Source organism: Lithobates pipiens, unplaced genomic scaffold, assembly GCF_037356315.1.
Source record: "Lithobates pipiens isolate NorthernLeopardFrog02 unplaced genomic scaffold, aLitPip1_a1.2 Scaffold_16, whole genome shotgun sequence".
NCBI classification, from domain to species: domain Eukaryota; kingdom Metazoa; phylum Chordata; class Amphibia; order Anura; family Ranidae; genus Lithobates; species Lithobates pipiens.
Window position 1 is genome coordinate 644,389,574 of NW_027507748.1, and position 22,730 is coordinate 644,412,303.

General features: G+C 42.0%; 1 protein-coding gene across 1 annotated transcript in view; it reads right to left on the reverse strand.

Moving 5' to 3' along the window:
- The window catches only part of LOC143984036 (aquaporin-5-like), a 37,761-nt gene that overhangs the window by 9,479 nt on the left and 5,552 nt on the right, over nucleotides 1–22,730 (reverse strand). Inside the window, exon 2 of the mRNA XM_077484311.1 lies at nucleotides 10,117–10,281. Coding sequence (XP_077340437.1) covers nucleotides 10,117–10,281 — 165 coding nt within the window. The remainder of the gene's footprint in view (nucleotides 1–10,116; nucleotides 10,282–22,730) is intronic.

Below are 22,730 nucleotides of genomic sequence, written 5' to 3' on the forward strand. Positions count from 1 at the left end.
TACTGTCTGTGGGGAGCTACTGCATCAACATAGGGCAGAGCCATAATGGCCATTTACCAGAGCTTTTAATGCCGCATACACACAAACAGAATGTCCGACAGAAAAAGTCAGACAGAAGCTTTTCATTGTATATTCCGATCATGTGTATGCCTCATCTGACTTTTTTTTTTTCGAAAATTCTGACGGACCTAGAAATAGAACATGTTCTAAATATTTCCGACGGAACCAATTCCTATCGGGAAAACCTCTCATCTGTATGCTGTTCCGACGGACCAAAAATGACGCATGCTCTGAAGCAAGTCTGAGACGGAAGCTATTGGCTACTGGGTATTGAACTTCCTTTTTCTAGTCCCGTCATACGTGCTGTACATCAACGCATTCTTGACGATTGGACTTTGGTGCGATCGAGTGGACGCAAGACAGTTTCAGTGGAAAACCGGTCATGTGTACATGGCATAAGAGTAAGACTTTTGAATTCCAGTGGAAAGGACTGGGTCTTTCTCCTTCTGGACTAGAAAGAGGAGCCTGGGAGAGTAGGATGATCTCTCACCAGGCCTCCAAAGTACGGATAAGGATCGTCACATGTGATGAAAAGTGGCTTTGGTAATAACTTTGTTACCCCTGCATCCTAGAAAGAGCACTCCTACAAAGAATCCAGGTCCTTCAACACCGGCATACTGTAGAAAGACCATTGACCAGAGGCATTGTTAGGGTCCACTGAATCCTAGAAGGACCAGAAACGTAACCTTTTAGTTTGAGTATGTTTGTATTTGGCTCAGAATTTACTGCTTATCTTTGATAATGTTGCCAAACTGTTTGAACTCATCCTTCTTTTCTAAAGGTATTTTTGTCATTCTTTAAATAAACCCACTTTATACTACAGATATATGAGTAGGTTTAGATGAGTCAGCACTGGGAGCGGCAGAAGGATCCATCCATCCTATGGCTCGTAATGGGGTAGCTCTACAAATATGTAAACAGGACAAAGAATATTCACAAGCAACCCAATCCTGATAGTGACTGGACAGACCAGTACAATAAGGACTTGGTCTTTAGAGCAACCCTAGGATGAGATGATGAATACTTCCAACTCTGGAGGCATTCATTTATGCACACAGAGATTTTACAACTTTGTAACAGAGCCCACCTTGAAATATTGGAAGGTGGTGGTAAGTAGCCTGTTCCAGTTTGCTAGTTGCTGAAAAAAACACTGGAAAATCTCAGAACTACAGAGGAAGAGAGAAATGTCTGCCATTTTTGGGGAGACATCTACTCATTTATATGGGTAAGATTGGATGGAAGGCACTCTAGGACTGCTCCAAAATGGAGGTTGGGAAGTAAAGCCTTTTGTTGAAGAAACGCAATAATTCAGGCTAGGGTGCTCTTAAGAATTTGCTGTAGCCCATAAATTGGTGATTCAGTTCTATTCTAAATTATTTTTTAAGTTTATCGAGGCAGACCAACACCTGGGAATCTTGCAGCGGAGCCTCTGATGAGCCACTCGCCTTGAGCAGTATACATACCTTTTTTTTGTAACTATGTCCTGTATGTTATTTCTCTCCTGTACACATTCTGTGATTGGGGTTAGTATCAGAGCTCTAAGATCTCTGCTTAGTATTTAACACAGTTATAAGATAATAGATATGAGAAAGCATGAACACGATAAAGTATATTACACAATTCCAATATTTCAGGAATTGTGGTAAGAGTTCAGCAATGAATTTAATTTTGTCCAAGTTCAGATAACGGTATGGCAGATTGCCCAAAAGAGGTTATCTTGTAGTGAGTGGAATTTATTAGAAATTCTTTTGGGGATAGTTATAAAAAAAAGAACAAGCGAGAATATAAGGCAAAGTGCTAAATGTAGTAAGTGAAAAGTTATTCATCCTGGTTTTTGAATGTATTGTACTAGGAGGAAAGAAAATGAGGTTTAGATAATGTTGATAATGCTCTAGTTTAGTTATAGGCTTACTAGCCATTGTAGATAGTGCAATTAAGGGTTAAACTCATCTATAGAGAGTTGCTTTTTAAATAACTTTCAGTAAAGCTCACACAAAGAGAGTGTGGGCATATAACCTGATACTGTGTACAGTACAATAGTTTATTGTTCTACCCAGAGATCCTTTTTATGTTTAAAACCCTACTCCAGGCAAACAACTAATACACAAGTGAAAAACATATATGGTTCCTTCTGTCACCTACGTTCTACTGCAGAGGAAATTACAAAAGGTGGGTATCATGATAACATCAGGTACCTAAGCTGCTTTTAAAATAAATAACTAAATAAAGTTAAAGCCAATCTCCAAGCATAGCTCCCTCCTCCAACCTTCTGAAGCCTTTTTCTTACTCACATGATACCCCCATCTGTGTCCCTTGCTTGCACCGCTTCTGTGAGTGATGACCAGTGATCCAGAGTTGCAGTTTGTGCCTACAGTGACTCATCATTTGTTTGTGACATCTTCATGCTGTTTCAGCCCTCTGCATCCTAAGTAGAAACTGCTACTGATAAAGCCAATAGGAAGTGTCCACGTTATCCAGACAGTGACAGTGAAAGAAGGACCCTCCAACTCTGTAGTGAGGATGCTAGAAGACTTAGCCCTTGTACACACGGTCGGAGATTCCGACAACCAAATCCGTCGGATTCTGTCCGTCGGATCTTGTCCGAAACTGTTGCATACACACGGTCGGACTAAGTTGACGGAAAATCCGATCGTACTTAACGTGATGACGTTATTTCGTTACAACGGGACTATGTTCAGGCTAGTAGCCAATAGCTTTGATGTAGGAATTTGATCTGAGCATGCGTGGCACTTTGTCCGATCGGAATTCTCTACACATGATCGGAGTATGTCCGATCGGAGCATTTTGTCGGAAAATATTTCCGGCAAGTTGGAAAATTTGGTCCGACGGATATTCCGACGGAAACAGTCCGATGCAGACCACACACAGTCGGAATATCCGACCAAACTCTCCGATCGGACACATTCCGTCGGAATCTCCGATCGTGTGTACAAGGGCTTAGGATCTAAGTGCATCATTAATGCTGTTTTTTTATGTAGCACGACACCCTAAGGGGCTTGGAATTACCTGCTCATCTGCACTGCCATGACCTGGTGAACATTCCAAACCACCTGACACTCTGGGTCCCGACATCCTTGTACCACTGTAAAGTAATAAATCAGACAATGCTGTGTATTTATGTTCTGATAATATTTACTTGAACCAATTAAAGGGATGTTATCACAAAGGGAGGTAATAGATCTGTTAAGTTTTAAGCAACAGCACCAACTCAGCAAAGGAATTCCCCTGAATGACACAATGCAAGATATTAACAAATAAACAGTATGTTATACACACTTAAAAAGATAATTACACACTGTAGGAGATGGAACCTGACCAGCCTATACCTGTTATCCTAGGAAAAGATCAGTTCTTTAAGTACTAGTATAATGGCCCTTGTATCAGTAATAGCACTTATGTCCCTGTTGCAGATCTGATAGTCTTCACTGGTACGTAGGAGCTCATTAACTGTAATCTGATTAGCTGTAGTGGCAAGCAATAGGTTTCTTATAGTGAGGAAGGCTAAAGATGTCTAAGCACAGTGTTGAAATAAATTCAGCAAAGAATTCCTAGGGCAGAGATGTCTGTGCAACGTTTCCCAGTGAAACCGTGACAAAGGGGGGTAAAGGTTGGGCGATTGCCCTCACTCCAATGACCAGACAAATAGGAAGTCTTCCGGAGAATGACTTGTGTAGCGACAGATCCCCTGTCTTGATCTTTCAATGTAAAGCTTGATACACTGACTGGCTGGGGACAGAAGTGGTGCTGGATGGACGTTCCGTTGACAAACGGCAGAGCTAGGCCATTCTGGTATGGGTTGGAAGGTGGTACACCGCGTGGTAGGCTGCGACTCCTCTCTCAATGCATGGAGAGGTTCGTCTCACATCAGGCCCAGGAGGAAGAGAGCTCTGTGCAGGCTTTTGCTCCTTTTATAGCTACTCCCAGCAATCTCCTTGAAGGTAGCAAAGATCCCTGGGATACGTAGTCCAGGCTCATAATTATTCAAAGCAATTGTTAGTCTGAGGGACTACTCATCCCAATCCCTTTTGTTTGGCTCACAAATATGATGTCAGTTGATAACACTGAGCACTAGAGGGACATGCAATGAATGGGAATACTGGAGGATCACTGTACTTTACGGTGGTAGTCCATTATGCTACATCCTCCCCCCATTTGAAAGTCTTTGGTCCCTAAAGACAAACCACAACCTGTGGGATCACTTTACTGCAACATGACAACTGAATAATTAATCATCTAACAAACTAGAGGTTACAACAGCTAATAACTGACCTATCAAAGGATCTTCTAAGAGCAAATCATATACATCATCAGGAGAAATCTTATTAATTTTGTGACAGGCCAATAACAAATTAGTAACCCGCCCAGTAGTGTCAGAGGTGGATCAAGGTCACCCCTTACTAAAGTTTCTGTAAAGGAGGCAAGTGTTTTTGACTGAAACATTAAGCAGTGGGTAAAAGTTTGTCAGAATTTTCTCCAAGGGTATCATAGGTCAGTCTTTTTGGAGGGCATATCCTTTGCCTCAACCTTTTTTCCAGTGATTCTGGTTCTGTTTCCAGAAAACTGCATCCAGCTTCTGTTTCCCAAAAACTGCATCCAGCTTCTGGTTCAGGTTCTACTTCGGGCTCAGGTTTTACTTCAGGTTCTAACCCCTTGTTCAGGGACTGTCTTTCTCCATGCAATGCTAGTAGGAGGAATGAGGGCTTCAGCCACACTAGACACTTCACTGGGTTACAGCTTGGCCTCTTCATCTCTCTTTGGTAATTGAGAATCTAATGTCCCAGTGTCATGCAAAGGGGAATCTGTCCTTTGACGGTCTTCTTCCTCCGTATCAGAGACGATGGAATTATCTTCCAAAGGGGAACCCATAACCAATCGAGAGTTAATTCTTCATCCTCACTTTCCTCCTCAGGGAGTGTGGGCAGACAAGTTTTCCGGCCCTAGGCCTCAACATTGGAGACTGATATGTCTCTAAGCAACGGATTGAGGGTACTCAAACAGCCTCTGATATGGGCAGCAAATGGTTTTGATGCCAAGTCTTGAGAGGGCCAGTCTTCCCTTCAGGCCAGATCTGATACACAGGGAACCCAGGTAATCAATGACAAACAATGTAGGGTTGGGAACTCCATCGATTAGCCACCTTATGTTTTCCTGGCACCCCTAGATTGCACAACACCCGATGCCCAGGTTGCAAATCCTGAACCCTCACTCTAAGATCAAAGTTTTTCTTGTTCCTTTGTTCTCTGATGGTAGACGCCTCCTTGGCTTTTTCATAAGCCACTTTTAAATTCTGTCGCTATATCCCCTATAAGAAGCTTGGGAGGTGTGATTTAGTGATGTTCCGAAAACCAGATCCACAGGTAGGTGAGCTTCTCTCCCGAACATTAGTCTGTAAGGAGAGTATCCAATAGAGTCATTTGAGGTGCTATTGTAGGCATGAACTACTGCAGTGATATGATCCCCTAATGCTGTTTCTTCTTTGATGGAAGGGTTCCCAGCATGTTCAACAGAGTATGGTTGAAGCGCTCGGGTTGTGGATCCCCTTGGGGATGCTAAGGAGTAGTTCTGGATTTCTTTATGTTCAAGAGTTTACATAGTCTTCTGATCAGTTTGCTCTCAAAGTCCCGACCTTGATCCGAATGTTGGTGCTGAGCTAACCCATAATGAACAAAGAACTTCTCCATTAGAGTCTTGGCTACTGTACTAGCTTGCTGGTCCCTAGTGGGGAAAGCTTGAGCCTATCGAGTGAAATGATCTGTCACAACCAGGAGATTACTCGTTCCACTCAGATCAGGTTCCAGGCACAAGAAATCAATGCACACCAATTACATTGGTCCTTGACTTGTAGATGGCCCATTGGGGCTGCCCTGCCTGGTAAAGTTTTTCTCCGGATGCACCTGACACAAGAGCGGCAGTAACTTTCCACCTACATTCTCATGGATGGTCAGTAAAATCGATCCCTGACCAGCTTGAAAGTTCTATCTGGGCCTAAGTGACCATGATCATCATGGAGGGTGGTTAGCACAGGTAGACAATGTTTTTGCATGGAGGAATAGCTGGCTCACACCTTCTGCTTCTTCAGAGGGACCTCTACAATATATGATCCCCTCTTCTGGCTTCATTTGCTCCCATTCTCTTTGCATCACCTTGGCCCCCTCGATGGGGCTATTCACCAATATTCGATGGTCTTGGGTGGACAACGATTCTCTTATCAGACTTCCTAATGGATCTTCCCGCTGATCCGGTCTCATGTCCTCTTTAGTCAGCTGAGGCAGTTCTTGGTTGCGTACTTGGGTCAAATTACAGTAGTACTTTGGTACTCCCACAGGGGTGACCTCCAAAGCTTCGGCCCCTATGGCTCCTCTGTACTTATACTCTACTCCCTGACACACAGCCTGTACTCCTTCGAGAGGCAAATTAACCCAACTCTTTTCCGGACAGCCTGGATGGAGTGAGGTCTCTGGGAAAGAGCACCAGCATCTCTGTTTCCCACTCCCGGTCGATATTTCAGTCTGAACTGAAACTCGCACAGGGTTGCCAACCATCCATGTCCAGTGGCATCCAACTTTGTAGTGGATTAGTAAATAAGTCAAGGGGTTGTTGTCAGTCTTTACCACAAAGGTAGCCTAGTACAGATAGTCACTTAGCTTATCTACCATGGCCCACTTGAGAGCCAAGAACTCCAACTTATGCACTGGAGAGTTCTTCTCAGGGGGTGTGAGGCTGTGACTCACATAGGCAACTGGGCCAAGTTTCCCTTCCGACTCTTGGTACAACACTCTGCCCAATGCCATCTCTGCTGGCATCCACATGTAATTCATATGGTTTTGCTGGATCAGCATAGGCCAACACCGGTGCTTCAACCAGTCTCTCCTTCAGCCGTTTGAAACTTGTTTCACGCTTCACTGTCCATTGTTCCTGGATTAATTCATGAGGCTTCCTGGGACCTGAGTTTTCTGCTGTTCTCTTTCCGTTTACTTCTGTAACAGCTCATTCAACGGCCAGGCAATCTGAGAGAAGTTCTTCACAAATCTTCAATAATAACATGAATAGTGAAAGTCCTGCCTCTGCCAAGATGGCCACCTCCACACAGAAACAGTGCAGAATAAGGCATGGTAAGTTAGCAATTGGGAAAACATCAGCTGCAGGGAGACCACGGGCAACTCAGGTGACTAGTCCCTTGTCCTTTGCCTGTATTTTTTGGGCACAGCTTCCAGAATTTAGAAACTATTTAATGTCCAACTCCAGGTAGAGATAGATGTAGCAATATGGACTACCACCGTAAAGTACAGTGATCCTCCAGTATTCCTATTCATTTCATGTCCCTCTAGTGCTCAGTGTTATCAAATGACATCATATTTGTGAGCCAAACAAAAGGGATTGTGGGATGAGTAGTTCCTCAGACTGACAATTGCTTTGCATAATTATGTGCCTGGACTACATATCCCAGGGATCTTTGCTACCACCAAGGAGATTGCTGAGAGTAGCTATAAAAGAAGTAAAAGCCGGCAGGGAGCTCTCTTCCTTCTAGGCCTGATGCGAGACGGACCTCTCTGTGCATGGAGAGAGGGGTTGCGGCCTACCACGCGGTGTACCACCTTCCAACCCATACCAGAGGGGCCTAGCTGTGCCGTTTGTCATTGGACATCCATCCAGTACCACTTTGGTCGCCTGCGAGTTGGTGTAACAAGCTTCACATGGGGAGATCGAGACAGCGGATCTGCTGCACGAGTGTTGCTACATGAGTCACTGTCCAGAAGACTATCCATCAGTCTGGTTATTGGTGAGAGGATAATTGCCCAACCTTTACCTACCCTTTGTCATGGTTTCACTGGCACACTTTGCACAGACATCTCTACCCTAGGAATACTTGCTGAACCTATTTCAACACTGTGCTTAGACATCTTTAGCCTTCTTCACTACAATAACCCTTCCCACTACACCTAATTGGATTGCAGTTAATGAATTCTTAACTACCGGGGAAGACCATCAGCTCTCCAACGGGGACATTAGTGCTATTACTGATACATGGGCTATTAGATACAAGGACTGATCTTTCCCTAGGGTAACAGGTATGGGCTGGCCAGGTTCCATCTCCTACAGTCTGTTAGTATAATCTGTTAACTGTTTTCATCCCTTTAGAGGATGGCATTATTTCTTTAAGGAAGTGTGTATAACATACTGTTTATTTATTAATATCTTGCATTGTGTCATTCGGAGGAATTTGGCACTGTTGCCTAAAACTCAGCAGGTCTATTTACTCCATTTGTGACAAAATCCCTTTAATTGATTCAAGTAAATATTATCAGAACACAAATACACAGGGTTGTATGATTTATTACTTTACAGGGGTACAAGGATGTCAGAACCCTGAGTGTCAGGTGGATTGGAATGTTCCCCAGGTCATGGCAGTGCAGATGACCAGGTAATTCCAAGCAGCCCCTTAGGGGGTCATGCTACATTTGGGGGCTCGTCCAGTATGCTATCTGCAGCTGGCCCTAGCGGACCTAGACCAGAGCCACAATCTGCGTGGGAGGCCATCTCAATGGCCACGGTTGCTTGGGGCAGAAGTCATGGAGCTCTAACAGAGAAAAGCATTGTTCTGGAGATTTTGAGAAATTAGCATATCGAGAGAGAGATCAGAAGGTAGCTGGGAGCCCTAACACCAAGACACCGGGCCTACATTGTGGAAACAGAAGCCACAGAGGAGTTGGATCAAGTCAGGGTACTGATAGAATGGCAGGAAGAGATGCCTGTGTGCTTTCAGGAGGAAGAGGTACGTCTGGCTGAAGGAGTGACTGCTAGAGTGTTCCCACTCAAGATAAGGGAGGAAAAGACTGAGAAGCAGCCCTCAACCAGAACTCAGGACAAGGGTCCTGTACCAGTGCTCCTCCCCTCTCTTTCTACATGCATATGAGCCGATTGGTTGATAGCTTGGTGAAGAATGGATCTGGAAATGCCAATCAGAGCTATTGAAGAATCAGGTTTTTCTTGGGGCACTTGCCGACCCCTGTGGGAGAAGACAAGTTTGAGACATGGATGAGTCAGGCTCTGCATGCCATGGAAGAGTGGAGTGTTCCAGAGGCTGTGAAACGACAACAGCTTAGTGAGAGCCTTCGTGGCCCAGCGCTGATGTTATCTGTAATCTGAGGATGGGCAAGAAAACTTGTGTTGCCATGGACTACATAGACGCCCTGTATGCTGTATGTGGGAGGGTTGAAACTACTGCTGACCTGATGTATAAATTCAATGCTCCTCTGAACCGGGTTCTGCACAGGGCCTGGCCAAATCATCCTATTGTATTAAAGCTATTACTGTAGAGAACTCAATCCTAAATTGATAAGAGAAGTACCTAACTGCTGTGCCCAAAAAATGCAGGCAAAGGACAAAGGACTAGTCACCGGAGATGCCTGTGGTCTCCCTGCAGCTGATCTTTTCCCAATTGCTGACTTACCATGCCTTATTCTGCACTGTTTCTGTGAGGAGGTGGCCATCTTGGCAGAGGCAGGACTTTCATGTCAGAGCCTCCAGCAAGGACAATAGTGAGCACACAGTAGTGGTTGCTTGGAGTAACCTAGCAGTTCGGTATAGACCAGCCAGGCCACATTCCCGCTCCTCATTGCAAAAGCTGTCGGTATCCTCCTAAGTGAAAGCTAATCTATGCAGATTCTGTAATTGGCTCCGGATGGCTGTGCTGACCCTCCACACCTGGTTGTACCTTGTTGGGACTTCCCGTAAATACACTTCTATCATCTACTTTGGCCTTTGTGTGATCTCTGTTCACCGGCACACCATGCTGCATCCTGATCACATGTAGGTACAGGAGTGATTGGGCAAGCTTACATACTCTGAAGTGCAATACTATTTTTTAGGAGGAATTCTAGACAAAAGTACACTTTTATGGTTACTGTTTAGGTGCAATTAATATTTTGAAATGATCCCTAAAATATAGCAATCTTTTTCAGTTCGGTACTAGTTTAAATTACAGACTGGACAATCTGGAGTTATTATCAAGAAGTAATAAATATAAGTATTTACCCCAACCAGGTGACCCAGCACAACTGAGAGTCCGATGGAGAGCGCAGGTGATCCTACATTGTCATCCCGCCTGTTGTCTGTAGAGGCATAAATGCAAAGCAGAAGTTGCAGTGTTAAGATGATCTCCACCGTGACGGCCTGTCCTTCTGTTGCATTGTTGCTTGGCTGAAAAGAAACACTCACACTATAAATCAAATTCCAAACCCTAAGGATATTCACATGAGTTTACATTTACTCATGTTTACTCATGCAGAAACAGGTTAGATTACTAACGCCATTTCTTGTATATTAAAGAGATCTTGTCACCAGAACATTCATTGTAACGATAATCTTCTCATGCATTTAATATATTATATACATATTTACCTGTAAAATCTCCCCTTTAGGAAGACATGCAAAAAGCCCTAAGACTGTGCCACCATCTTGGATTTGAAGCCTTACTCCACTCCTACCTCTCAATACCAGATCCAAGATCTTGCTCCCATTGTGTCACATACAGTAGGAAAGGGTTGATAGAGAGGTAAACAAACAACAACACAATCAAGGGGTTAATACAGCGCACTCTGGATATAGCTGCATACTACTAAAATACACATAAGTGGAAGGGGGGAGCAGGAAAGAGCAGGGAGGGGTTGGAACAACAATAGTGATAAGTAATGGACTGGATAATAAATGTTGGTGTTTAGCAATACATTAGGAACATTAGTCCATATAGTAGTCATTAGAGTGCTGGGCACTAATAGGCTGCCAGTCCTTAAAAGCAAGAAGGAAGCTCTGGAATCAAAATAAAAGAAAAGGAGAGACGGCGCCCTCTAAGTGCAGCGTGTATTTAAAATGGATTTCTTACAAATGAATTAAAAATACTCACAATTGAGTTGTAGGGTTCAAGCATATAAAAAGTGTTAGGTACATCTGTGTCTCCCGGGTGAAGTGGGTCTCCTGAGCAGATTAGAAAAGCTCCAGTACCTTTGTCCGTTCCTTCTCCGGTGGTGCTGTGGGTGCCCAGCGTGTCCGGGTGGCTGGAACGCAGACAGTGGATGCTCAATGATGCTCCGCTATGTTGTGATGGGATCACTTTCGGGGAACGGGGTCAGATGAGCAGCGCCTTAGAGCATGTGTGCTCCTTCATCAGGCTATGTCTGTAGCCATATTGGTTAAGGGAAAATATCACCTATCCTATATTTTCCCTGGGAAACACGGATGTACCTAGTACTTTTTATACGCTTGAACCCTACAATTCAATTGTGAGTGTTTTTAATTCATTTGTAATAAATCCACTTTAAATACTCGCTGCACTTAGAGGTCGATAGAGAGGGCCTACCATTAAAAGAGGCGTTAAACGATGAGATAAAACATCTTGTGCAAAGGAAAGGTGGAAGTTTGACGAATAGACAAAATCCAAATGCGCAATTGGAAATAATGAAAGCGCTTCTGCCTGGGGATCTCGTGCATCTTCTAAAGGTCTCCCATGATGGAAACGAGCACACAGTTAAAAAATGGTGCACCCCTGTAAAGCCATGGGAGGCCATACCAGGAAAAGGAACAAGGCTGTTTGACATGGTTCGCTCTTTCATTCTCTACAGCTTTTGCTGCCTCTCTGCATCTCTCAATCTCTTTGCCCTCCTTCACCCCTTCTCTCTCTATACCTCTCTGCATCTCTCTCTTTTTTTCCTCACCCGTCCTTTACTCTCTACCCCTCTCTCTTCACCTCTCTTTTTCTCTCTTCCTCTCCACATCTCTCTTTCTTTACTTACCTTTTTGTCTCTCTAACTCTCGCTCTCCCTCTACTTCTCTCACCCTCTCTCTTATTTCAAAATATGGGGTTAAGCTGTACAAGCTTTGTGACTGAGAAATGGGTATATCTATGCCTTGCTGGTGTATGAAGGGAAGGACATCCAGCTGCACCCCCCTGAATGCCCTGAGTACATTGGAGCCAATGGAAAAGTTGTTTGGGAGCTTGTCTATCCACTCCTTGGAAAGGGTTACCATCTTTATGTGGACAATTTCTATTAAATTTTGCCCCTCTTTCACAGCCTTTACCGGAAGGACACTCCAGCAGGTGGTACAGTGAGAGCCAATAGGAAGGGCTTCCCAAAAAGGCTCGTTAATGAAAGTCTATTAAGAGGGGAGACAGCATTAAAGAGGGGAGGAGCTATTGGCTGTCAAGTGGAAGGACAGACGAAACGTCCACATGCGCTCTACAATTCATGGCAACACCTACGTGGAAATCCCCAGAAGAAATGGCTCAATTCAGAAACCAGCTTGTGTCCATGAATAAAATTTGTTCATGGGGGGTGTTGACTTCAATGATCAGGTGATCGAATACTACCTTCTCACAAGAGAATCCCGGAATTGGTATAAAAAAAGTATATTTATTTTTTCAGTTTGGCCATGTATAACACTTATATTATTTAACAAAAATCTACAGGGAGCCCCGTATCCTATCTTCAATACCAAGAAGAAATTATCACCACCCTATTGTACCCTGGAGACCCACCACAAAATATTCGATCTGATTCAGTGAGCAGACTCCAAGAAAGTCACTTTCCTGAGAAACTCCTCCTCCGTGAAACAGGCCAAAGATGTCAGAAGAAATGCAGGGTGTTTTCTGGATAAAGAAAACAACATTTTTAGTTTTCTCATTTCTGGATTAGGGTCTGGAGAATTGGAGGCTTCAAAGAGATTTGGGTGGGAGAAGCCTCTACCCCTGTTCCCATTCTTTCCTGGCCTGCTACTTGTCCTATGGACCATGTTCCTGCCTACTACCAGGACCAATATTTTGGCACTGCTGGCAATGTCTCTACCTGCATTGGCCCTGAACTGTATATGGACAGTATCCCTGCCTGTACTGACTATGGACAATATTCCTGCCTGCTGCCTGGACAATTACATTCACTGTCGATGACCATGTCCCTGTCTGCTGCCTGGATCAGGGCTCTCCTCCTGTGGACAACTGCACTACTAAACCACAGGTAATATTTTGTTTAGCCTTTGCTCAGCAGACTGTATTTTGGGGTGTAATTAATGGTACATGTTATGTGTTAGAAATATGAAGGGTCTTCAAAAATGTGATAGGTTGTCCGGAAATTAGATGCGTAATTTATGTCCCTAGAACACCTGTTGGTGCTCCTTGGATGTTGGGCCTCTATATGTGTTTAGGCTGTGTAAAAGTCTCACACATGTGGTATCTCCATACTAAGGTAGCAGAATGTATTTTGGGATGTCATTTTTTTCTATGCATATGCTATGTGTTGGAAATATCTTATAAATTAACAACTTTGTGTAAGGAAAATTTGTTTTGTTTTCATTTTTTTTTCCATGTTTTCCGAAAACTTCTGGAGAAAAAATCAACCCATCAAAAAACTCATTATGCCTCATAGATTATATGTTGGGGTGTTAGCTTTCCAAAATGGGGTCATTTTGTGGGTGTTTCCATTGTCCTGGTGCTCAAGGGCCTTCAAAAGTGAGATAGATCATCATAAAATTATATGTGTAATTTTGCTCTTAGAACGCCTGGAGGTGCTACTTGGATTTTGGGCCTGTGTATGTGGCCATGCTGTGTAAAAGTCTCACACATGTGGTATTGCCATACTCAGGAGGAGTAACAGAATGTATTTTGGGTTGTAATTTGTGGTGTGCACATGCAATGTGAGAGAAATAACTTGTTACTATGACAATTTTGTGGGAAAAAAAGAAAACATCTTAATGTGGCGAAGAATTGTGGGAAAAAATTACAACTTCAAAAAACTAACCATGCCTCTTACTAAATACATTGGGATGTCTGCTTTCCAAAAAGGGGTCATGGGGGGGAGGTATTTGTACTTTCCTGGCTTGTTAGTGTCTCAAGAAATGAGATAGGCCTTCAGTAAATCAGGTGTTATTAGGTGTAATCAATTTTCGATGTTTGGCATCAGAGCTGGTAGACTCTATAACCTTCAAAAGGACCAAATAATTTACACTGATTTGGGTTATTTTCACCAAAGATATGTAGCAGTATATATTTTGGACAAAATGTATGAAGAAGAATTGCTAATTTAAAAATGTTATAACAGAAACAAAGAAAATGCATTTTTTACCAAACTTTTGGTCTTTGTTCATTTATAGCGTAAGAAATAAAAATCCCTGAGGGGATTAAATACCACCAAAAGAAATCTCTATTTGTGTGAAAAAAAGGACAAAAATGTAATTTGGGTACAGTGTTGTATGTCTGAGTATTTGTCATTCAAAATTTTAGAGCAACGAAAGCTGAAAGTTGGACTGGTTAGGAAGGGGGTTTAAGTGCCCAATGGGTAAATGGTTAATCAATATACGAAATGATGACAAGCAAACAGGAGAATTCATATATGTATATATGCATGCATCTGAAATTGCACAATATCTCATGAGAGTAACTGGTAAAAAAATGTAATAAAAAATTGGTATACTACAAAAAATGGACTTTATGGGCACTCAAGTAGTACTTTATATGTTATTGTAATAACTGTACCTCAGTTCTTTTTTTATATCTATTTTTAATAAAATAAGAAAAATATTACTATTTTAGTTCTTTTACTTGGGTGCCCATAAAGTACATTTTTTGTAGTATACCAATTTTTAATTAAACTGTTAATTAAACAGTTTCCTGGACGATGGCACCCTACTATTAGTACTTTCATAGTGTCACCCTATGTTAAAGTACCTTTCTGAGAATTAAATTATATTTAACTGGTATAAAAGCCAAATTATTTTTTTAGTAATAAATAAAAATGGGCATAGGATGCAGATGAATCACAGTTAAGGTCAAGCTATGCGTTGAGAATATGAGGGCATTGAATAGGCTTAACGCATTTCGTTGCCAATCGCCACTCATCAGGAGAAAATGCATAGCATATCTGAAAATAAATGAAAAAAGCTACCAAATAGGATCTATGTTTTCCCCAGATGGTAAGAAAAAAAAAGGTTGGGGCAAAAAGGTTGGGGCAAGGGGAAAAAGAAGGGTAGCCTCTGAAATATTTTTTCTCACCCTTCCCTTTTTGAGGAATTTCATGATCGTCATACTATTTTTTACTTTTTTAATTTTATTTTCTCTTTATGTGGTATATGATTCCTTTCACTCTGTATTAACCACGCTTTTCACCTTTTCAGGCAATAATGAGTGTTGGTTTATAGTCCATGAATATATACAGTATATACTGATGCTATTCACACATATTGGTCATATATTATTTACTCTACAGAAATATTTTTTGCACCATTACCTATTATGCTTAGAGCTTCTGGGGTGTGTTGGTACGCTCACGTTTTCCTTTGGTTCATTCCCTCAGCTCCCGGGATAGACTTGCTTCGCAGATCCCTTCTTTTTTGCCCTTGCCCCAACCTTTTTTTCTTACCATCTGGGGAAAACATTAGATCCTATTTGGTACCTTTTTTCATTTTTGTCAGATATGCTATGTGTTTGCTCCTGATGGATGGCAATTGGCCACAAAACGTGCTGAGCCTATTCAATGTCATCATGTTCTCAACACATAGCTAGACCTCAACCATGATTAATCTGTATCCTATACCCATTTTTATTCATTACTAAAATAAGCATTTGGCTTTTTATACCGGTTACTCTTACGAGATATAATGCAATTTCAGATGTGTGCATGTATACATACAGTCGGGCTCATAAGTTTACATACCCTGACCAAATTTATGATTTCTTGGCCATTTCTTTCACTAATGGTTGGTGTTTGGCTGAAGCAATTTATTATCAATCAACTGTGTTTACTCTTTTTAAATCATAATGGCAACAGAAACTACCCAAATGACCCTGATCATAAGTTTACATACCCTGGCGATTTTGGCCAGACCCTTACATCTTTCATCCAGTGTTGTACTGATGTTTCTAGATTCTGAGTCATGGGGAAAGCAAAATAATTGCCAAAGGATCTATGGGAAAAGGTAGTTGAATTGTATAAAACAGGAAAAGGATATAAAAATATATCCAAGGAATTGAGCATGTCAATTAGCACTGTTAAAACTCTAATCAAGAAGTGGAAAATTAGGGGTTCTGTTAAAGGGGGCAATGCACAGTATTAAGAACTGGGGTATGTAAATTTTTGATCTGGGTCATTTGGGTAGTTTCTGTTGCCATTATGATTAAAAATTTCAGCCACAACTGTCAGAAAAAATTGTTCAGGATGCAAAGAAAAACCCACAAATAACTTTAGGTGAAATACAGGACTCCTCTGAAAACATGTGGCGTGGCTGTTTCAAGATGCACAATAAGGCGACACTTGAAGAAAGAAGGGCTGCATAGTTGAGTTGCCAGAAAAAAAACATTACTATGCAAATGGCACAAAGTATCCTGCTTACAATATGTCAAACAGCACAGAGACAAGCTTCAAACCTTCTGGCACAAAGTAATTTGGAGTGATGAGACCAAAATGAAGCTTTTTGGCCACAACAATAAACGCTACATTTGGAGAGGAGTCAACAAGGCCTATGATGAAAGGTACAGAAGTGGATTGTTGATGTTTTGAGGATATGTGTGAGCTGCAAAGGCACAGGAAATTGTTGGCAAGATGAATGCAGTATGTTAACAAAAAATACTGGAGGAACATTTGCATTCATCAGCCAAGAAGCTGCACATGGGACGTACTTGGACATTCCAACATGACAATGATCCAAAACAAAAGGCCAAGTCGACCTCTTATTGGCTACAGCAGAATAAAGTGAAGGTTCTGGAGTGACCATCTCAGTCTCCTGACCTCAATATCATTGAGCCACTCTGGGGAGATCTCAAACGTGCAGTTCATGCAAGACAGACCAAGAATTTACAGGAACTGGAGGCTTTTTGCCAAGAGGAATGGGCAGCTTTACCATCTGAGAAGATAAAGAGCCTCATCCACAAATACCACAAAAGACTTTAAGCTGTCATTGATGTTAAAGGGGGCAATACACTGTATTAATAACTGGGGTATGTAAACTTTTGATCAGGGTCATTTGGGTAGTTTCTGTTGCCATTATGATTTAAAAAGAGTAAACAGTTGATTGCTAATAAATGGCTTCAGCCAAACACTAACCATGAGTGAAAGAAAAGTTTTTGTGTTATCATTCATATTCTCTGAAAAATGGCCAAGAAATCATAAATTCTGCCACGGTATGTAAACTTATGAGTACAGCTGTGAATGAATTCTCCTTTTGCATGTCTTCGTCTTGTCTATTGATGAAAATACTTATGTTCAATTGTGTATCACATGCTATGAAGTATGCTTTGTTTTTATGTCAATTAAACAATTTACTTAATTTCTCCTACCACGTGTCTTGTGCCTCACTCAAGTCCCAAAAACACCCTCTCTTATTACTCTAATCACCTTCACTTCTTTTAGCCGATATTCCTCCGTCTCTCAGAGTACCATCCTCATACCCAATATCTGATAATTCAGAGATAAGAGCACAAGAAATCACCAGTTCCAATGCACTTTACAATAACACGTACACTGTACAATTACATTGGATCCCTATATATGCTAGACTCTCATTATGACCAGTCTAGTGGTCATCAGCACTTCAATGCAACCAGGTAATCAAGTTATTTTATTAGTCAGTGATAAACATCAAATAATTATCAAATCATTATAATTATAACTAATAAGTATTGACAAACTCCTGACTTTCTATAATTAGATGCTCCATGTGACATTTAAGATTCCACCATCATTCATCCTGGGATCTAACTTTAAAACAAGGAAGTAATGCATTGTATTTTCACAACACAATATGGCAAATAATTATGACCTTCATGATTTAAAAACTATAATTTTGAAACTACAGTTCATTCTTTTCTGTGCCCTAATTCTAAAAGTTACAAAATGATTATTACTGGATAATGGAGGTGATTGATGGAAAAAGTGATATGCTGTGATTAGAGATGGCTCACAGATGTACAGAGGCAGATTGGTCTGCAAAGGTGGATATATTGGGCTTATTCCTGTGTACGAGTAGAGTATCCATATAACATAGAAGTAGACCTCCTTCCTTTCAGCACTGCCTGAAGATGCATGCTGTTGCACATTGAAATTCTAGCTTATGCTCTTACTGCTTGCATCCCAGGACACCACGAAACAATAAAATACTGACAACCTCCCCCATGGCATACCGGCAGATGCTTTTTGGCAGTCAAACAGTAGCAATTCAGATGTCTTTGGCAGCCACCTGTAGGGTGTCTGCAGTCTTGATAAGATGTAGGTAACATTTCCACAGTCCTTAATGTTAAACCAGCTTTTTTAACATTGCAACATTAAACGTCAGATGTAAATGGCGTCCCATTGCTAAAAAAAATGGCCATGCCCCATTTATACTCAATATTTGCTATAATTATGCAACATTTTGAGCCTATTGAACCATGCCTAGATTTATTAGTCTACACCCATGTATTACTGCTGTCTCATATACAGTATCTCACAAAAGTGAGTACACTCCTCAAATTTTTGTAAATATTTTATTATATCTTTTCATATGACAACACTGAAGAAATGATACTTTGCTACAATGTAAAGTAGTGAGTGTAACTCAACACACAGCCATTAATGTCTAAACCGCTGGCAACAAAAGTGAGTACACCCCTAAGTGAAAATGTCCAAATTGGGCCCAATTAGCCATTTTTCCTCCCTGGTGCCATGTGACTTGTTAGTGTTTCAAGGTCTCAGGTATGAATGGGGAGCAGGTGTGTTAAGTTTGGTGTTATCGTGCTCACTCTCACTGAAAGTTAAAAATGATACCCCATGGGAAAAAAAAGAATTGTTGCTCTACATAAAGATGGCCTAGGCTATAAGAAGATTGCCAAGACCCTGAAACTGAGCTGCAGCATGGTGGCCAAGACCATACATTGGTTTAACAGGATGGGTTCCATTCAGAATAGGCCTCGCCGCGGTCGACCAAAGAGGTTGAGTACATATGCTTAGCATCATATCCAGAGGATGTCTTTGGGAAATAGATATATAAGTGCTGCCAGCATTGCTGCAGTGGTTGAAGGGGTGGGGGGTCAGCCTGTCACTGCAACAAATTGGCCTGTATGGCTGTTGTCCCAGAAGGAAGCCTCTTCTAAATTTGATGCACAAGAAAGCCCGAAGACAAACAGATTAAGGACACGGATTACTGGAACCATGTCCTGTGGTCTGATGAGACCAAGATAAACTTATTTGGTTCAGACGGTGTCAAGCATGTGTGGCGGCAACCAGGTGAGGAGTACAAAGTGTGTTTTGCCTACAGTCAAGCATGGTGGTGGGAATATTATGGTCCTAGGCTGTATGGGTGCTGCCGGCACTGGGGAGCTACAGTTCATTGAGGGAACCACGAATGCCAACATGTACTGTGACATACTGAAGCAGAGCATGATCCCCTCCCTTCGGAGACTGGGCAGCAGGGCAGTATTCCAACATGATAACGACCCCAAACACACCTCCAAGATGACCACTGTCTTGCTAAAGAAGCTGAGGGTAAAGGTGATGGACTGGCCAAGCATGTCTCCAGACCTAAACCCTATTGAGCATCTGTGGGGCATCCTCAAACGGAAGGTGGAGAAGCCCAAGATCTCTAACATCCACCAGCTCTGTGATGTGGAGTGGAAGAGGACTCCAGTGGAAACTTGTGAAGCTCTGGTGAACTCCATGTCCAAGAGGGTTAAAACCATGCTGGAAAATAATGGTGGCCATACAAAATGTTGAAACTTTGGGTCCAATTTGGACCTTTTCATATAGAGGTGTATTCACTTTTGTTGCCAGCGGTTAGACATTAATGGCTGTGTGTTGAGTTATTTTGAGGGGACAGCAAATTTACACTGTTATACAAGCTTCATACTCACTACTTTACATTGTAGCAAAGTGTAATTTCTTCAGTGTTGTCACATGTCACATTATACAATAAAATATTTACAAAAATGTGAGGAATGTACTCACTTTTGTGAGATACTGTATGTGCAGTTAGGTAGTATCTGGTTTTGTCCATGAAAACATATACCTATTAATATGATAAAGCCTCCATTTGTTTGTCAGATAACAATGTTATATAAATATAATAAAAAAAATAACACCGTAATTGTTAATTTTATGCCTTATATCTGTCATTGCAGTGTACAGCTCCCTGATCAAGATATGACTTCTAAAGATGGGTTTGGGCGTGTTCGAAACCCTACGTGCCTGATCCCGCCAGGAAAGCCAACACTGCAGTGAGATATTTCCCCATTTGTGTAGCTGTGGACCGGGAAATGTCTCACTGCCTGTGATTAGCTGTATGCAGTGTTGGCTTCCTGGTGGGATCAGGCATGTAGAATCTTCGAACACGCCCGAGCCTATCTATAATGACTGCATATTATGAGAGCGTCACAAAGTCTTGTAACCATACCTACAAACTTGTGAAAATCGAAATTCCTGAAAATGGGAACCGAGTGCTGCGTGGGGCTAATAATGGTACACGATAGTGAGCTATGCCAAATGCTGGCTTTGGCCAAATTGCACTTAGAAGTGGGAGGAGCTTAAAAGATAGGTCCAAATGCAATGGTGACAATATGCAACAAACAGGCAATTTTGGCAGTGAAATCAGATGTCCAAGCCTCTGTACAAACCTATAACCCAACTGTTGAGGACTTTATACCCACCCACTACACAGGAGTAAACCTGGCCTGGCCAACACTCACCTTCTCCACATATCTTTCCCCCCTTGTATTAATGCAGAAGGTGCCCGACCGGGAAAACTCACGGTAATGTCAGCAATGTGTAGCAGAGCAGGTCTCAGATGTGCCAACAGCATCTGTCTTGAGGGACAGAATGCGGCTTGGCCAGTCCAAGCCCAAATGGGGAGGTCTCCAGAGGGATGGCCTATCCCTATCCTTTCCCTACTCATCTGGAACCTCTCCCTGATCTCTGGTGCCTGTCCCTTAGATGGGTGAACTGTCCCTACACTACCCCCATGCAAAATGTGCACCAAGCCTGGGAGCCAGAGCCTTAAATAGGCTCTGACTGACCTAAGATGGTTGCTAAAGTCACATGGGGTGGCAGCATCCAATTGGATAACTTCCAACCCCGGAAACCATAGAGGAACCATGTTCCTCTTGACTTCCTCCCCCCCTGCAATGCTGCTGCAGTTAATAAGGTAGACTGCACCCTGCCTACAAGCTTGTTCAGTTAGGCATTGAGCTAAAAAAAAAAAAAAATGGAAGCTGATTGTTTTCTATTCAGACTGCACCAGATTTTGCACTCTCGGATTTTAGTAAATCAACCCCAATTAGTGCAAAGCAAGAATGATGTCATGCATGCTGAATGTTTTCAAGCATTGCAGGCTGTCCCTGGAAAATTACCTGATTCTGGTAATGGCCCAGCAATCTATTCAAAATTCTGGGTCAATTCCAGCAAGTTCTCAGGTATACTTGTAACTCTTCTCAGGAGGCCCTGCCCTCTCTATTTTAGTTGTGCTACATTATTTGCCAAGAGCTGGCGAGATAAGGCAGCAAATAAAAGTAAAGTAAACATTAACTATTAAAATTTGGTGCCAAGCATATGTCCACAATCGATTTTTAGTGGTGGCCATTTTATGAGCTGATATATTACTCATGAGAACGCAATTTATTAATCTAACAGAAATCACTATTTTACTGTAGCGATATGTATTATCCCCCTTGCACATGGGGACAATAGAGCTGCTGTGCATGCCTCTTGGCATTTTGGTGTCTAGCCCCATTGCCTGCAGTCTGTCGAAGTCTATGGCAGGCTGCAGCTTGAGAGTGCTGACTGATGTTGATCTTAAAGTCTTTATTACTTTAGTTTTTCATAAACATGGGACAATTGATTTTGGTGGTAAACTGAAATAGATTTTCCTGACCAACTGCTATTATTCACTTATGAAAATGCTAGGCCCAGCACTAAAGCTCCATGCACACTCGTGTTTTTTTTATGCTCCTAGAAGCTATTAGCATTTTTGTTCTGCTTCTAAAGCTAAATAGTGTTATCCTATGTGTCCATGCACACTACTTTAGGCTATTAGCGTTTTTTGAGCTTCAGCATCTAGGGGCAGAAAAAAAATGTTTTTGTAGAATTTCTTGGAGCAGCAGAAATGCTCATCAAGCTGCTAAACACTCCTAAATGCTACTAATAGCCTTGTTTTAGCTTTATTTCCCATATATTGCAAAAATGCTAACACTCCTAAACACTCCTAAAATGCTGCTAAAATGCTACCACAAAAATTTACTACTAGCATTTTTTAGTCAGCACTTTTTCCAGCATTTTTTTAGCTTAGAAAAAATGATAGTGTGCATAGAGCCTAATAGTGTATTTACTTATTCCAGGTATTTAGATATTGCCAACAATTTATACAGCACTTTACATACAGTATATTGTACAATCACATCAGTCCCTGCCCTTAAAGTGGTTCTAAAGGCAGAAGGTTGTTTATCTCAACACATTCTTTTCATTAAGATAAAAGGCCTTCTGTGTGCAGCAGCCCCCATCAGCCCCCCTAATACTTACCTGAGCTCCATCTCAATCCAACGATGTTGCATGAGAGCCTCGGCTGTCCAGGGACTCTCCCTCATTGGCTGAGACCTCAGCGGACACCATTGGCGCCCCTGCTGCTGTCAATCAAAGTCAGTAAGCCAA